Below are 13,906 nucleotides of genomic sequence, written 5' to 3'. Positions count from 1 at the left end.
GAGTGTTCATCTAGTTAAGTATTCCTCCCATCACCTTGTATTGTATTGTATGGCATTGTTTGCATTATGAATGTCTGTCTAACGAAAAAACTAATATCTTTTAAGAAGTTGATGCACCAAAAAAGATTATTCTAGAAAAAGTACCTCAATTGGTTCCTACAAAAGAAGCTCCAAAATTGAAAGGTACTTAATTTTATCGTTATGTCACAATCACTTCATCACACACCATCCTAGACAGCATTTGTTTTTGTCTATGTTTGTAGTTTTGTTGAACATTCTATTTTTCTTCTTTTTCTTTGTGTCACACTGTGTTCCTAAAATGGACGTTTTTCATTTAACTGTTTGTGGTCCTTCTCTTCACTCTTTTGTTAATTTTGTGTCAGATTAGTTTAGGTTTCTTATTCCTCATCTATTAACAATATTTACTCAAATACATCAGGGAGAATATACCATACTTTCACAACATTTCCTAACGAGGAATACAAATCAAAGTGGTAATTGTATGGTTCTAGCAAATGATTCAGATTGGGTTGCTAAGGCTTTCCTTTCAATCTCTTGTGTTAGATAATGAGTAGAAACTCCTTTCAGATTTATGTTACATTGCCAAGCAATTCTAATTGAAGTGTATGCCCATGATACACAATCATACAAAATTGATCCTATATAACACTGTAAAGATTGGCAGCATCCCCATGTTTTTAAATCTCAATCCACTCGTGAAACAGCAATTGTGGGCATGATTTCTAGGAGCCCCTTCCTTTTTAGTTGCCAGGCTTATGTTACAAAAAGCATCAAATAATGAAAAATTGTTTGTACCTTGTTTACGCAACTCACCAGTATTGCTCAGGAAGTAGGCAAGGAGCCATGTCAAAATACAAAAAAATGGGGATTGTTATGATTGCAGACTCATTTGTCATGCTGACATCACTGTGCTCTATTAGATTATGCAAGTGTTCACAATATCATGAAACCACCAACCATTCCAGACTTTTAGATGTAAATAAAGTTAACTTATCATGCTTCCCGTGTAGAATGAGTAGAGCCAAAGCTAAGAAGTCGCATTTGATGAACCTGTAACTGAGAGTTCAAAATATGCTTTAGTACAAACTGAAGAGCTATGATTTGCAGCTGAAAGCATGAAAAAAACAAAGCACATTAAGTCCATAATGTCATATTTGCGATGCAGCAGGAGCATGTTTATCACGCTAACACAAACTAATATCTTTTAAACCAGAAGTGCCCAAGAAGCTTATACCTGAGAAAAAACCTATACCTGTTCCAGTGGAAGAAGGTGTTCCAGAAGTGAAAGGTACATCCCCTCACTTCCAGAAGCTTTATAACAACTTCATTACAACTCCACTTTGTTGCGTATTGCACCACTAAGACTTCAAGAAAGAAACACTTGAGCTTTTCTTTTGTCTATGTATTTTTCTGCTTTGTATTTTGTCTCATTGCACTGTGTTTTGTGTAACTAAAACCCATAATATCTTTAAAGTGCCTGGAGTCGCTAGGAAAGCTGACCTTGAAGAAAAAGTATACACCCCTGTTCCTACAGAGGAAGTCCCACCAGCAAGAGGTACACTCATTCTTTATAGTCCTCACATTTAACTTTGAAGACATACATTTTTATTCTGAGGTTATAATGCAGCTGAACTGTTTTCAAAAGCTTAAAAAAGAAAATGCTATTTTTAAAGTGACAGAGGAGCCCAACAAAGCCAGTTTGGAATAAAAAAGCTCCCCCAGCTTCTCCTAAAAAGGAAGAAGTTGAACCAAAGAAAGGTATATCCATCTCTGAAGGCATTTTTCTAAGGGATGTCTTATTCCTCTTTAACATTAATATCTTTAAGGTTTAATTCAGTTTCATTGTACATAATTGTTATATATTTTTTGGCACAGTAAGACTACTGTACCTCATAACATCAAGAAGTAGTAACACCTTCATGGCCATGGGCAGTTCGAAGATATTGTGGCTATTGGTTTATCTTATAGTGATTGTGGCACCATTTAATTACATTTGTAATAATTCTTCAAAGATGGTTAATATTGCAGGAAGGATGGTATATGCATAAAATACAAGGGAATAAAGAATTACAGATAGTGGCTGATTGGGTTGTGAGAGATGAGTGAGTACATGGAGAATCAATATTAATGTATTAAGTATTGTGAGATAAGGTGAGACTTGATGCTTCCAAATGCAAGAGAAGTGAGCACTGCACCTTGGTATATAAAGTTGATGTTAATTAGACTATGGCGCCAAAAGCGACACAACTGGATATCAGATTGATATGAAATTAATTTTGGAATAAAAAGTTGAGAATATGTTGACTGACGGAGCATTTGCTCATATTTGTCATTGTAATACTAGGGTAGGTAATGTTAAGGCAGGGGTATTGTGTACATGTAATACAATGGAACAGTCAAGCTTTAAGTAGTGGATGAAAAAACATGAGAAAATAAGAATAATCAGCATACTAGGATTCATATCTGTTTGTGGATTAGGGCAAATCTCCACTTTTCCAACTAGAAGAAGATGAAGTTTCACATTGCATCTTAAAGCAACAATCAGTATAATGGGGACCAGAAGGTATGAGATTATATAGCCAATGAGTAAAACAGGGAAAAGGACAATAAGTCAACCTGAATTTACAAACTTGCTAAAGATTGGTGGTAACAGTGTGGTAGCACTAATAACAGATATAGACGGTATCTCTCAAGGGGCAAGTTTTTAGAAGTAATTTGAACATCAGAAAATAATGTTCTTTTCTCTATTTGAATCTACAGCTCTAAATGATTTTGCCAACTTGCTAAAATGGGTATCTTTGCATGGTTTATTTAGACACATTTAAACATACCTTTTCAATATGGTAGAATCAACATGATTGTTCAAATTTTCAAAATTATTTAGAGTGCACAAGTTTTGCCTGCTAAACAAAGATGATAAGCCTGTAAATATGGGCTATGGAATTGAAAACTACCAAAAACAAGTATGTGCAAACAACTTGGCTCTTATTTAGAGTCTGGGAGATGGGATATTTCATCACAAATGTGGCTGATATCCGGTCCACTGTGTTATATGCCCCGAGGCTCAAATTCACTTGCAATATGGTGGACAGGATATCACTCACACTTATGACAGAGTATTCCATCTGTGCAACTCTAGATAAGTCCCAAATTCTTCAATGTTTCTTCCAGCACAGTAAAATATTACTCAATGGTGCTGGCAGAGTTTATAATGTCATTATTACTTTTTAGTATCCCAGGATCATGGTAGCAACTGAAAATTAGTTATTTTGTCTAACAGTTTATCCTTTTTTTGTAATTGCTATAGTACACACTGGTGTTCAATATCTGTCACTATGTGTCAGCTCCAAGTTATTGTTTACTGGATATTTAGTTTTTTAACATTGTGTGAATCTTTACTTTTTTTAAAAATATCATGTAGGCAGATGTTTTTTAAAGGAATTTGAATCCAAACTAAGTAATTATTGTCCTACCTGACTTAATTCAGTCATAAGCCTAACACCGCCAATTCTGACATCTTACTCATGTCTGTAAAACCATGCCACGACATTAAATGTATCCCCTTGTTGCAAATTGAGTGCTGTTTGCTATCATGGCTTGTCGCATGCAACTCTTTAACCTGGTACTGTGAGGCAGCTTTTGGCAGTGTGTAGTACCTTTCTTGCAGCCATAAATAAATGTAATAACAACCTTTGGGAATAGGTTAGGGACGAATCTTGTGCCTCCAGGTCTCCATCAAGTGAACAACCTTAAATGCCTGCAATTTGCATAGGTGCATACTATTCCCTAAGTATACAAAATGTTTTCCCCTTTCCATATTATTTTATTTGTAAAGAGAAGACCAATGTGTTTTATGTTATCATTGATTTAATTGATTCCCTTGTATTTATCCCTCTGTTTAAAACATATACATTTTTATGTTGAACATTTACAGAAAATATCAACCAGCATGATTTTTCAGTAACTCTTTTATACACACATTTTCATTATAATCTTAACTATATAATACTGTTCTTTGAAAAGAGTTTGTCCTCTCCGAAAGAGTACACAATTCATGCTTATTGTATAAGAACTACCTTTGAATGGATAAGATTTGTTTAGTCTTTAGTCAGTGATGGCAATTGATATTCCTTCACCATCTCCAAGAGCTGCTTGAAAATCACCTACAATATAGTTTGTTAGTGTTCATGAAGTCCATGCTAAGAAGAGTTCTTGGACTATATTGTATGTGGCTGGGAGGAGCTAAATGTGTGCATTGTGTTTTATGCTGACAGAATGAAAATAGGAGGTTGGAACAGATAATAGATAAAGGTCCTTATTACGGAGCTGGCAGTCCAAAGGCTGCCAGCCTCACGGTGGCTGTCGGACCACCACATTACAAGGTTAGCGGGCAGACCCACCAACCTCTTGCCATCCCCGCCAGGATCAGTGATCCCGGCAGGCTGGTGGCAGTGCAGGTTCAAGTCAGCCAGGCTGGCACTGAACTCAACACTGCCTTGCTGATCACAACCTTTTTCTCTGCCAGCCTGATCATTGTGGTTCAACTGCCATAAAAAGGCTGGCAGTGAACAAGTGCAGGGAGACACGGGGGCTTCTGCATTGCCCAAGCTCCTGGCATACGCAGTGCAGGAGGTCCCCTGCCCAGCACCCTCAAAATGTGCTCTGCAGACAGTGCGCATTTCAAGGGTGCTGGTGCCTCTGCATGTGGTAGCATTGCTGCCGGCTCTATTATGAGCTGGTGACAATGCTGCTGTCCCATTCCCACTGGGCTAACTGGTGGAAACCTTGGTTTCTGCCTGTCAGCCTAGTGGAAAGTCATAATGGGGCAGTCGGGGAGGTTAACCGCATGGCGGCGACCACCCGTCGGGAGTTTGGCAGACCGGTGTTTCTTTCCACCAAACTCTTAATTAGCCCCTATGTCTCTTTACCTTCTTTGTCCAATGCCTTAATCTAAAAGCTGTTAAATAAATATTCACTATTTATATTTATTTTTATTTCGTTAAAAAAACATGATAGTCAACTTGTGTCTTAATTGTGCAATATCACTGCTCACTCGCTTCTTAAACCCTTCTTAGGAAAATTGATCAGTTGCTCTTGCTTTCAAGCTCATCCATAATATTCATATACAGACCAGTATATTTATTTAAAAGTCCATTGTCTTCTTTAAAGCTCCTGAGCCTAAAAAGGTTACACCTGAAAAACCTGCCCCTATTTCTGTTCCAACAAAAGTGGAAGTCACACCAGCCAAAGGTAAAGTAAACTTAGAAGCAATATTCAAATATGTGAGGTCTGGCAAATCTTTAGTAGAATTCTTCCTTAGTTATATCAATAAAGTTCATGCAATAATTCTGTGAGCATAACTATGTATGTGGATAAATATGTTTGTTCATTTTATGTTTGTATAGATGTAGCTAAGGCTAACCTTTTGTAAGTATATGTGTATCCCTACAGATTGTGCATTGCCTGCCCACATATAAATATACATTCCATGTTAGAATTGTGTTTTTGAATTCTGGGACATTGCTGCTAGTACTAAAACTGCTTAATACAAACTTGGAAGACATTTTGGTGCATTTTATACAGAATAAGATAGGCTAATATTTATCCTCATTCTATGTGTAAACGTTTAACCCCGTACCTCAATAATTAAAATGTGAGTAACTTCCATGCACAAAAGTCTGTTTAATTTCTAACAGACTAGAGATTGAAAAAAATAATGTAAGAGTATTCAAATGGGTTGTCTGTTTACTTTGCACAAATTTAGATACACTGGGATAAATAAACAACACTTTTCTGTACAACTAAATTCAACTTGTGTTTGAAAAAGGTGATATCTACAGATGCAGGTGGCAGATTCCAATTCACTAAATCAGAATCTGCTCACACAAAAGGCAGTAGGAGGAGTGAAAACTAGGTATGGAAAACATCCCTTTAGTCACTGAGAGCATAAGAGAAATCCTCTTCTTGGAAGAGGTTAAGGTGCCCTTCAAACCTAACTACAGACCAAATGATTTCCCAAATGCTGTAAATTTAGATTTATGGTTAAGAGTACAGGCCAATATGTATGATTTTATTGAGACTGAGATATGTAGATATAAGAATTTTCTGATTCCCATCAAATTTAACTTCATTAAAACGAAAAATGTAGGACTAACATTTCTAATGAAGACCTTGTAACCAACTCTTCTGTGATGTTGTTAAAATATATTAAAATGTGTGGTCTAAAATAAAAATAATATTCTTTTAAGTGCCTGATGCTGAAAAGAAGGTCCCCCGCAGAATGATTCCTGAGGTTTCTCCTCCAACAAAAGAAGAAATTGTTCTGAAAAAAGGTAGAACAAATTGACATTTGATTACAGCTATTTTAGCCTTCAATGGGAAACACTAATGCAATGTGCCCTTACACAAGTGACGAGAAGATTGTACAAAATATGAAAAAAATAGATTATATCATGCTTATGTTTTTCTGATTACCTGGTGAGCCATGAGATTCCCTTCTGAATACTGATTCTAGGGCTGATTTTGAATTTAGCAGAGAGCTTCATTAATCAAAGACTAAGCTTTCACGAATGGGTGGGATAAAAACCAAGTGGATGTCACCAATTCCAAAGCCGTAATCTGGTAGTCAAGAAAGTATCCATGCCTTCAGTACAGTTTAATTGGTGTCTTGTGCACTACAGTATGTTGCATGTTTTGTGATGTCGGTTTTACGATTATTCTGTTGTACATTTTGTAAGCGTTTTATGTTGTCTTATTTCCAATGGGTTCTTGTTTTTATTTGAAAGTTCCACGAGCTGCAAAGCAGCCTGAAGTTGAAGAACCTCCAGTAGAAAGGGTACTTGAGAAGATTAAAAGAGATGAAGGTACCAGTTCTAATCTAAACAGCACTCTTTGTATGATATTTAATGTGAGATATGATCCAAAATTAATAATTTTAGTTAAAGCTCAGACTCATAGGAAAAGGTTAAATATGGAGAAATATAGGTTAAGCTCTGTATTTTCTTATCTTATACCTGGAAATCAGGATAGCATACACTGATCACAAATGACACAAAACACTTGCAATGTTTCTGTTACACTTTATGTAAATTGATTTATGAAAACATATAATTTTATGAATAGATCTCTGCATAGTGAAATTAAAAAATATATATTTTAAAACACCAGATATTCCCAGGAAGAGGGACCCCGGAATAGAAATATCACCTAAACCAGTTGTGAAAAAGGAGGAGATCAAACCAGCAGTAGAGCTTAAAAAAGGTACAATATGTGTGTCCCCCAAAGCAAGCAACTGAATCTTTCCAATTCCAGTCTGGCATACCAAGTTAGAAAGCAGGTCTATTTAACTACTAACATCTTTCAGTCATAAAAATCTTCTTTTTCTTTTTCATAGCCAACTCTTTCTTCATCATCATAATGTTTCTATGACGTCATATATAATCTCTGCATCTTAATGTGGCTGTATACCATCTTATTGTAAACTCCTCTTGCTAACTTACCATTGTTTCCCTTTTTGATTTATTCAAAGTGAAAGGCACAGAACAGTGGCCTTTCAACAAAACCTTCACTTTTTCCAGGAATTCTTAGTCTTGCTGCCATGCCCTGTTGGTGACTATTGTTTTGTTATACGTTGAAGGAAATACTTTTCCTAACACTTGTATTAATCTTGTATTTGAAGTTCCTGCAGCTAAGCCAGAGACAGTATCCCCACCTGCGGTTGAAGCAAAACCTGCAACAGGTAGGATATTTTTCATTACTTTTTTAATGATTGCAGCTTTGTGTGTTTCGCCTAATTTTAACTAGTCTGTTATTCATTGTAGGAGCTACCTAGCATAGTAAATTATTATGAATGCCTACATCCAAGCATTGATAATACTGAACATTTCTGCAGGTTTTAAGTGTTTTGAATATATCCAGTATAAGTATTCAAATTACTCTTGTATCATCTTAGCGGTCACTTAATTACATGACAATTATGTAATACTTTCCAATGTTTCTATAGATGTAAAATCACCTAAAGCAACTGAAGAAGTGGCAGCTGTAACCGCCCCAGTGACAACTCCAGTTGTTGGAAAGAAACAAGGTATTGCAACGGATTTAAGTATAAACAGTGTAATAACACCTTACAGTGCAATGCATTCAGTTTTTATATATTTTCCATAGAAAATTGCATTCACCAGTCAAGTCCATTGTCAGTGGTATTAGTGTAGACTACTATTTGTCTCCATATTTGTTTGTCCCTTTGTATTTGACACTCTTAAAACAATATAGAACAAACTGTTTATTTTCATTCAGCTATCTTTTCTGGTTGCACTTTGTGCAATACTTTCTTTAGCTTGGTGGTTATTGAGCTTCTTCCTCTGCTGGCCAAAGTTAATGCAGTGGTGAATCTTGTTTGGTCCGATCATGTCTTGATTCCTTTTAAGATTATAACTCAGATGCCTCACAGTTTACCGTGTTTGATTACAAAACCGTCTAGACTCTGGCATAGGGTTGAAGGTTTGCCTCTTACAGAGGCTCTCTAGTTCATCTATTTGGACCTAACTGGACACATAGAACAAGATGTTCGCCTTTATAACAATTGAATTGGGAAGGCCATTTACACCAATGCATTTATGAAAGCCCGCTCATCCATGAGATCTAAGCCATCGGCACCTCGGTTTTTCGATGCTCCCAAAGCAGAGAAATCCCATTGTAAAAAATTAGGAAGGCAATAGAGGATTAAATATGATAAGGAAAAAAAATGATTTATCAGGTCACACTTAAAAGGTATCATGCAGCAATTTGGACGGCTCAAAAAACATATATTGCTACGTCAATTTCTGAAGCCAATAATTTACCTTGTGAACTGTTTAAGGTGGTTAACTCCTTTCCTTCACCTACAGATACCAAATACACTTGTTCTCTCTCTGCGGAACTTTGCAAAGGCCTTTCAGATTTTTTTCATAGTTAAATTCAAGCAATCTATGATCAATACCCTGTGCCCATCTCTATTTCACAAAACATTTTTGCTATATTGCTCCCACACTGTACTATTTTGCTCTTATACCCCTGGAAGAATCCTGTAAGGATCTCATCAAATTGAAATCAGGGTCTCCGCTTTACCTCCCCAGCCATTCTCAAATTGGTGAATCCTATTTTGAATAGATTACACAATGATTCCCTCACCCAGGAGTTTGACTCTTCCAGTTGGAAACAGGCTGTTTTACTCCCTTTACTTACGAAGTCACCAGCTAATCCTAAAATCCTTAGTAATTTAGAACTATTTCACTTCTTCCCAAAGCTTCCAAACTCTTGGAGAAACATATAAAAAAAGGCAGCTTACAGGTTTTTTTGCAGACTAACCAGGTGTTGTACGACTCGCAATCATGATTTTGTTCTAATTACAGCACTGAGACCACTCTTCTTGATGTCTCTGAATATGTCAAAGTAAACCTGGATCTAAACATTGCAGTCATGGTAATGCTTGTAGCTCTTTCTGCGGCATTTGATACTGTCTCCCATGCTATTTTGCTTGAGAGGCTGGAAATGATCGGTATTTGAGACCACACCCTGCTAGGGCATAAATCCTTTATTAGCAGTTGTACGTAGGCTGGTTTCCTTCCTCCTTTTACCTCCGCAGCAAAACCTTTGGGTTGCAGAGTTTCACAGGGTTCAGCTCTCAGCCCAACTCTTTTTTAATATTTATATGTCACCTATGGCTAAAATTGTTGAGTCTTGGGGAGTGAGAATTGTATCATATGCAGATGACACTCAGCTCCTCCTGGCCTTTCAGGGAAACCTTCCATCTACTTTGAGTTCTTTAAGTCATGCCTCAACTCTGTCATGAATTGGGTGAATGCCAGCTTAACCTAGAAGTTCTTTTCTTTGATTTCAAGACCACCCCTGATTCTAATCTCTGGTGGCCATCGGTGATGCCCCCCCCACCCCACCCTTCAACTGTAGAAAGAAACCTTTGGGTGAAATTTGATTCTGTACTCACTTTTGAGCCTCAGATTAAGGCAATATTAGCCTCTTGTTTTTTCACTCTGAGGTCCCTCAGAAAGATGTTCCACCTAATTCCTGTTAAACATTGCAATACAATTGTCCATGCTTTGATTACTTCAAAGCTGGACTACTGCAATAGCTTATACTTAGGGCTCCCAGCTTTTCTCATTCAGTGTTTCCACACCATTCAGAACACAGCTGCTAAGCTGATTGGTAAACTTCCACTCCAGGTCTCAGTATCAAGTTACTTATGCCAACTTCACTGGCTCCCGGTAAACAGAAGGATTCAGTTTAAGGCCCTTACCCTAGCTTTTAGGGTATTCAATTGAAAGAGTCCTTTCTACCTCACCCACTGCTTTAAGCTTTCTTCTCTGGTGCGCTCCCTGCATTCAAATGATCTTAAACTTTTTCAAACACCGCATATATACAAAGTCAGAATGGGAGGCAGATCCTCTGCCTTTTTGTCAACTATGCTGTGGAATTACTTCCACTTCCTCTGAAAAGCTGTCCTTCTGAAACAGTATTTAGAAAACATCTGAAAACGATTCTTTTTTTATTCTAGTTCTAACAACTTTTAATTTTGGTTGTTTTTTTATTGTCATGCACGTACGTTTTCTGCTAGTGCCGGGGAACCTCCTCCCGTTAGCTGTGTGCTTTAGAAATGTATTGTATTGTATTCCTCTTTATGTAATTTTGTTGTCATTTGTTTGTGCTGTTTGTGAAATGTTTTAGTCTTATGCTTGGTGTTCATTGTGAAATGTCAGAAACATGTTGTTATATTTTCACCTACTATTGTTCCAAGTAATTTAGTATTCTTTGTGTTATGTTGTTAGCTTCAGAGAAGTATCTGTTGTGTATTAGTGCTGTCTCTAGTTTAATGTTGTCAGTGTAGTCTGTGTCAAAAGGCTATCATCTTAATGTTCTTCTGTTAAGTCAAAATTTACTTTTAATAGAGTGGTTTATGTATCTGGGCATACCAATGGTAATCTTAATCTCTTATTATTCTTACCAATCCCATGTGAAATCTTTAAAGCTGCAGACACATCAGAAGCAAGATTAATCCAAAAGCAGAAAGGCAGACTTCCACCAGTGGATGAAAGCAAGACAGAAATGCCCATGTTAAAGAAAGTACTGGCTACTCGTGAGAAGCTTATAGTGGAGAAGGAAAGTATAATTCAGACATCTAAGCAAAGACTGAGTGAAGAAAAGGAATACCGATTAAATGTACCTCCAGACAAACTAAAGGAAAAAGCAGCTGATTATAAAAAAGAAGTTTCTGAAGTCATTGTGAAAGTACCTGAACAACCTGCCATGTCAGGAGATCAGGACAGGAGAACTAAAGAACAAATAATAGAAAAGGCTGAGGTTTTTACTGCCAAAAGGGATTTTCCACTTCCTTCAGACAAAGAAAAGAGAGGCCCTGCTCTGCAGTTTAAGGAGGCAGAAAAAATCCAAGAACAAGAAGAAAAGAAAGTACACTTTGTAAGCAAAGAAAAAACAACAAAATCAGTAATAGCCTCAGAAATTAGTAAAACGATTCAGAAAGCAGAGAAAGAACCAACACAAGAGACACTGGTTAGCATTAGGCAACTTGAAGTTGCTACAGACTTAATTCAGCCACCTGTGGAACTTAAAGAAGTTGCCCTTATTAAACCTTTAAAGCAAGATATAACTCCTGCCAGAACTCCCACAGAACCAGTCCTTGTAACTAGGAAAGAAGACAGACCTGCATTAAAATTAATGAAAAGGGTTGCTGAGAAACCAAAGGAAAGTGAAAAAGATACACTTACAGTATTAAAAGAAGTGAGTCTTAAGAAGACCCCTGTAGATAGAGACAAGGCCATGCTCACAAGGAAAATGTCACCTAAAGCAAAAAAGGATGAACAATTAGTAATTCCAACTTTAAAGAAAGTTGTGAAACCTGATGCTGAAAAGCAGAAAACTCCTCTAATAGCTGAGGAAGAGAAGAGTCGTGAGCATGTGGAAAGCATACCTGAGGAAAAAAGAATAGGGCGAATTAGCAGAAGCAGTACACCAGTCATAAAGCCTACAACTGAAAAATCCCCTGAGAAAATAGCCTCCCCCCAAAAGACTCCTGTGAGTCTTCAGGTGCCGAGCTCTCAGAAAGTAACTAAAGTGCCCACAGGCCCAGAGGCAGAAGAGGAACAAGAAGAGGAGGAAAGCTGGGAGCAGGAATTGGCAAGTCTGGCTGAACAAAGTAGAGATGTCTCAGAGGAGGAGGAAGAGGAAGAAGAAGTGCACGAGGCACCACAAGAGGGCGCACTGCAAACTCCAATAAAACCCAGCAGTAGACGAGGTGAGGTGGCTGACAAGGAACCCTATGCAGAGTATTCTCTCTTTCGCTATGATTTACAAGATCACCTTCCATTTCACACCCATCTTCATTCTTCTGTTCAGCCTTGTTATGATAGTACAAGTTATTATTTTGTGAGAATGCTTGTCCCATCATCTCTGTGTTAATTCATCTGATGTACGTTTTATGAGTTGCAAACTAGATGCAACTCAGTCTCTTTGATTCCAAAGAAACTTTAGGTGCACTGAATATGTTTGTGTTCAGTTGTCTGTCTTTGTCATTCACTATTTTATTTCTGGTCACAATCTTCTTTATTACATTTTAAAATGTTAATTTCATTATTTCTTATCCACCAATCATACACATTTGTCTCTCAAACCCATAGTATAATGATAGGAATGAGTCTTCTTCCACTAACACGAGGATGTGTTTTATATTCATTTTCATTATGTGTTTTGTATGGATTGTAACCATGCATGTTGTAATATTGTTTACATCACATAAAGTGTGCTTAGTGCTAAGTCTCTGTAATGCTGAATTGGTGTTGGAAAAATGCAATCTCATCAGTACATGCCAACTACCTGCAATGTTTCTGACCTAGCCCAGAATATACTACTTCTAAAAAGGTTAAATAGCAAAGGAGCATTTAACGAATTGCATGTGTAGGCTTACATTGTTTGGCAATAGCAATTTTTCATTTATAATTATTGATCAATATAATAAATCAGTTAATAGTTTGATTGGCAACTAATACTCAAAGTTCATACAAAGAGGAGTATATATGTGTAGAAGGGTGTGTGTTTTATTTAAGAATGCTCTTGGATCATCAAAGGAAGGACTTTATGGCACACCTATCTCACTACGGCCATCCAATTTCCCAGTTTTCATACCTATGGCTTGATATAGAGATTGGAATGCAGACACTATCTATCACAAATGTGATGCTATCCCACCCCCTTCCTTACAACGGCATTAGGATATAATCCATTTGTAATAATACACACAGGATTTCTGTCACATTTGTAATTGTGTACCCATCTACCAAACTCTAAAGCAGGTCCTTAGTTTTCAAAGGCAGCCCTTGATTGGAAACATTCTTGCCTCATGTTTTCCTGCACTATTGCTTTCCAAGCAAAGTGTGGTTTCAGGCCTCCATCATTTGATAATCCAGCTGCGTTTTTCAAAGAGAAATTGGGTCCTTTAGAACTAGACTTAGTTCTCCAGATGAGGCCTTACTCATGTTGTGCTAATCAGTAGGGCAATCTTTTTCCATCTGTTGGGTTGTCTGATTCCATGGTTGTCCAGTTTATCCCTTTAACTTGACACCCTATGAAGCCACATCAAGGTCATTAAACAACTGACTAAGTTTCATCTGCCTAGAAAAAAGAATCCTTAATGTGACCATTCGGCTTGGAATTTAGGAACTGCAACAATAGACAGCTTATATTTACAAGGAGAAGACAATAAAGTAGCATTAGTTAACAAACACTTGAAATGTCGGTGCAAGACAATATAAACAATTCCACAATATTCATGATGCATAGTTTCTGATACATGGTCTACATTCAACCCTTTCAGTAAAGA

At 37.1% G+C, this 13,906-nt stretch overlaps 1 protein-coding gene across 1 annotated transcript in view; it reads left to right on the top strand.

Annotated features, from left to right (window-relative positions):
• TTN (titin) overlaps positions 1–13,906 on the top strand; it is a 371,797-nt gene that overhangs the window by 220,313 nt on the left and 137,578 nt on the right. The window contains exons 174-182 of the mRNA XM_069225433.1: positions 1,235–1,309; positions 1,496–1,576; positions 5,191–5,271; positions 6,270–6,353; positions 6,807–6,884; positions 7,189–7,281; positions 7,700–7,759; positions 8,024–8,104; positions 11,042–12,325. Coding sequence (XP_069081534.1) covers positions 1,235–1,309; positions 1,496–1,576; positions 5,191–5,271; positions 6,270–6,353; positions 6,807–6,884; positions 7,189–7,281; positions 7,700–7,759; positions 8,024–8,104; positions 11,042–12,325 — 1,917 coding nt within the window. The remainder of the gene's footprint in view (positions 1–1,234; positions 1,310–1,495; positions 1,577–5,190; positions 5,272–6,269; positions 6,354–6,806; positions 6,885–7,188; positions 7,282–7,699; positions 7,760–8,023; positions 8,105–11,041; positions 12,326–13,906) is intronic.

The sequence above is a fragment of the Pleurodeles waltl genome, chromosome 3_1 (assembly GCF_031143425.1).
Source record: "Pleurodeles waltl isolate 20211129_DDA chromosome 3_1, aPleWal1.hap1.20221129, whole genome shotgun sequence".
Classification (NCBI taxonomy): Eukaryota; Metazoa; Chordata; class Amphibia; order Caudata; family Salamandridae; genus Pleurodeles; species Pleurodeles waltl.
This window is presented reverse-complemented; position numbering and strand designations above follow the sequence as displayed.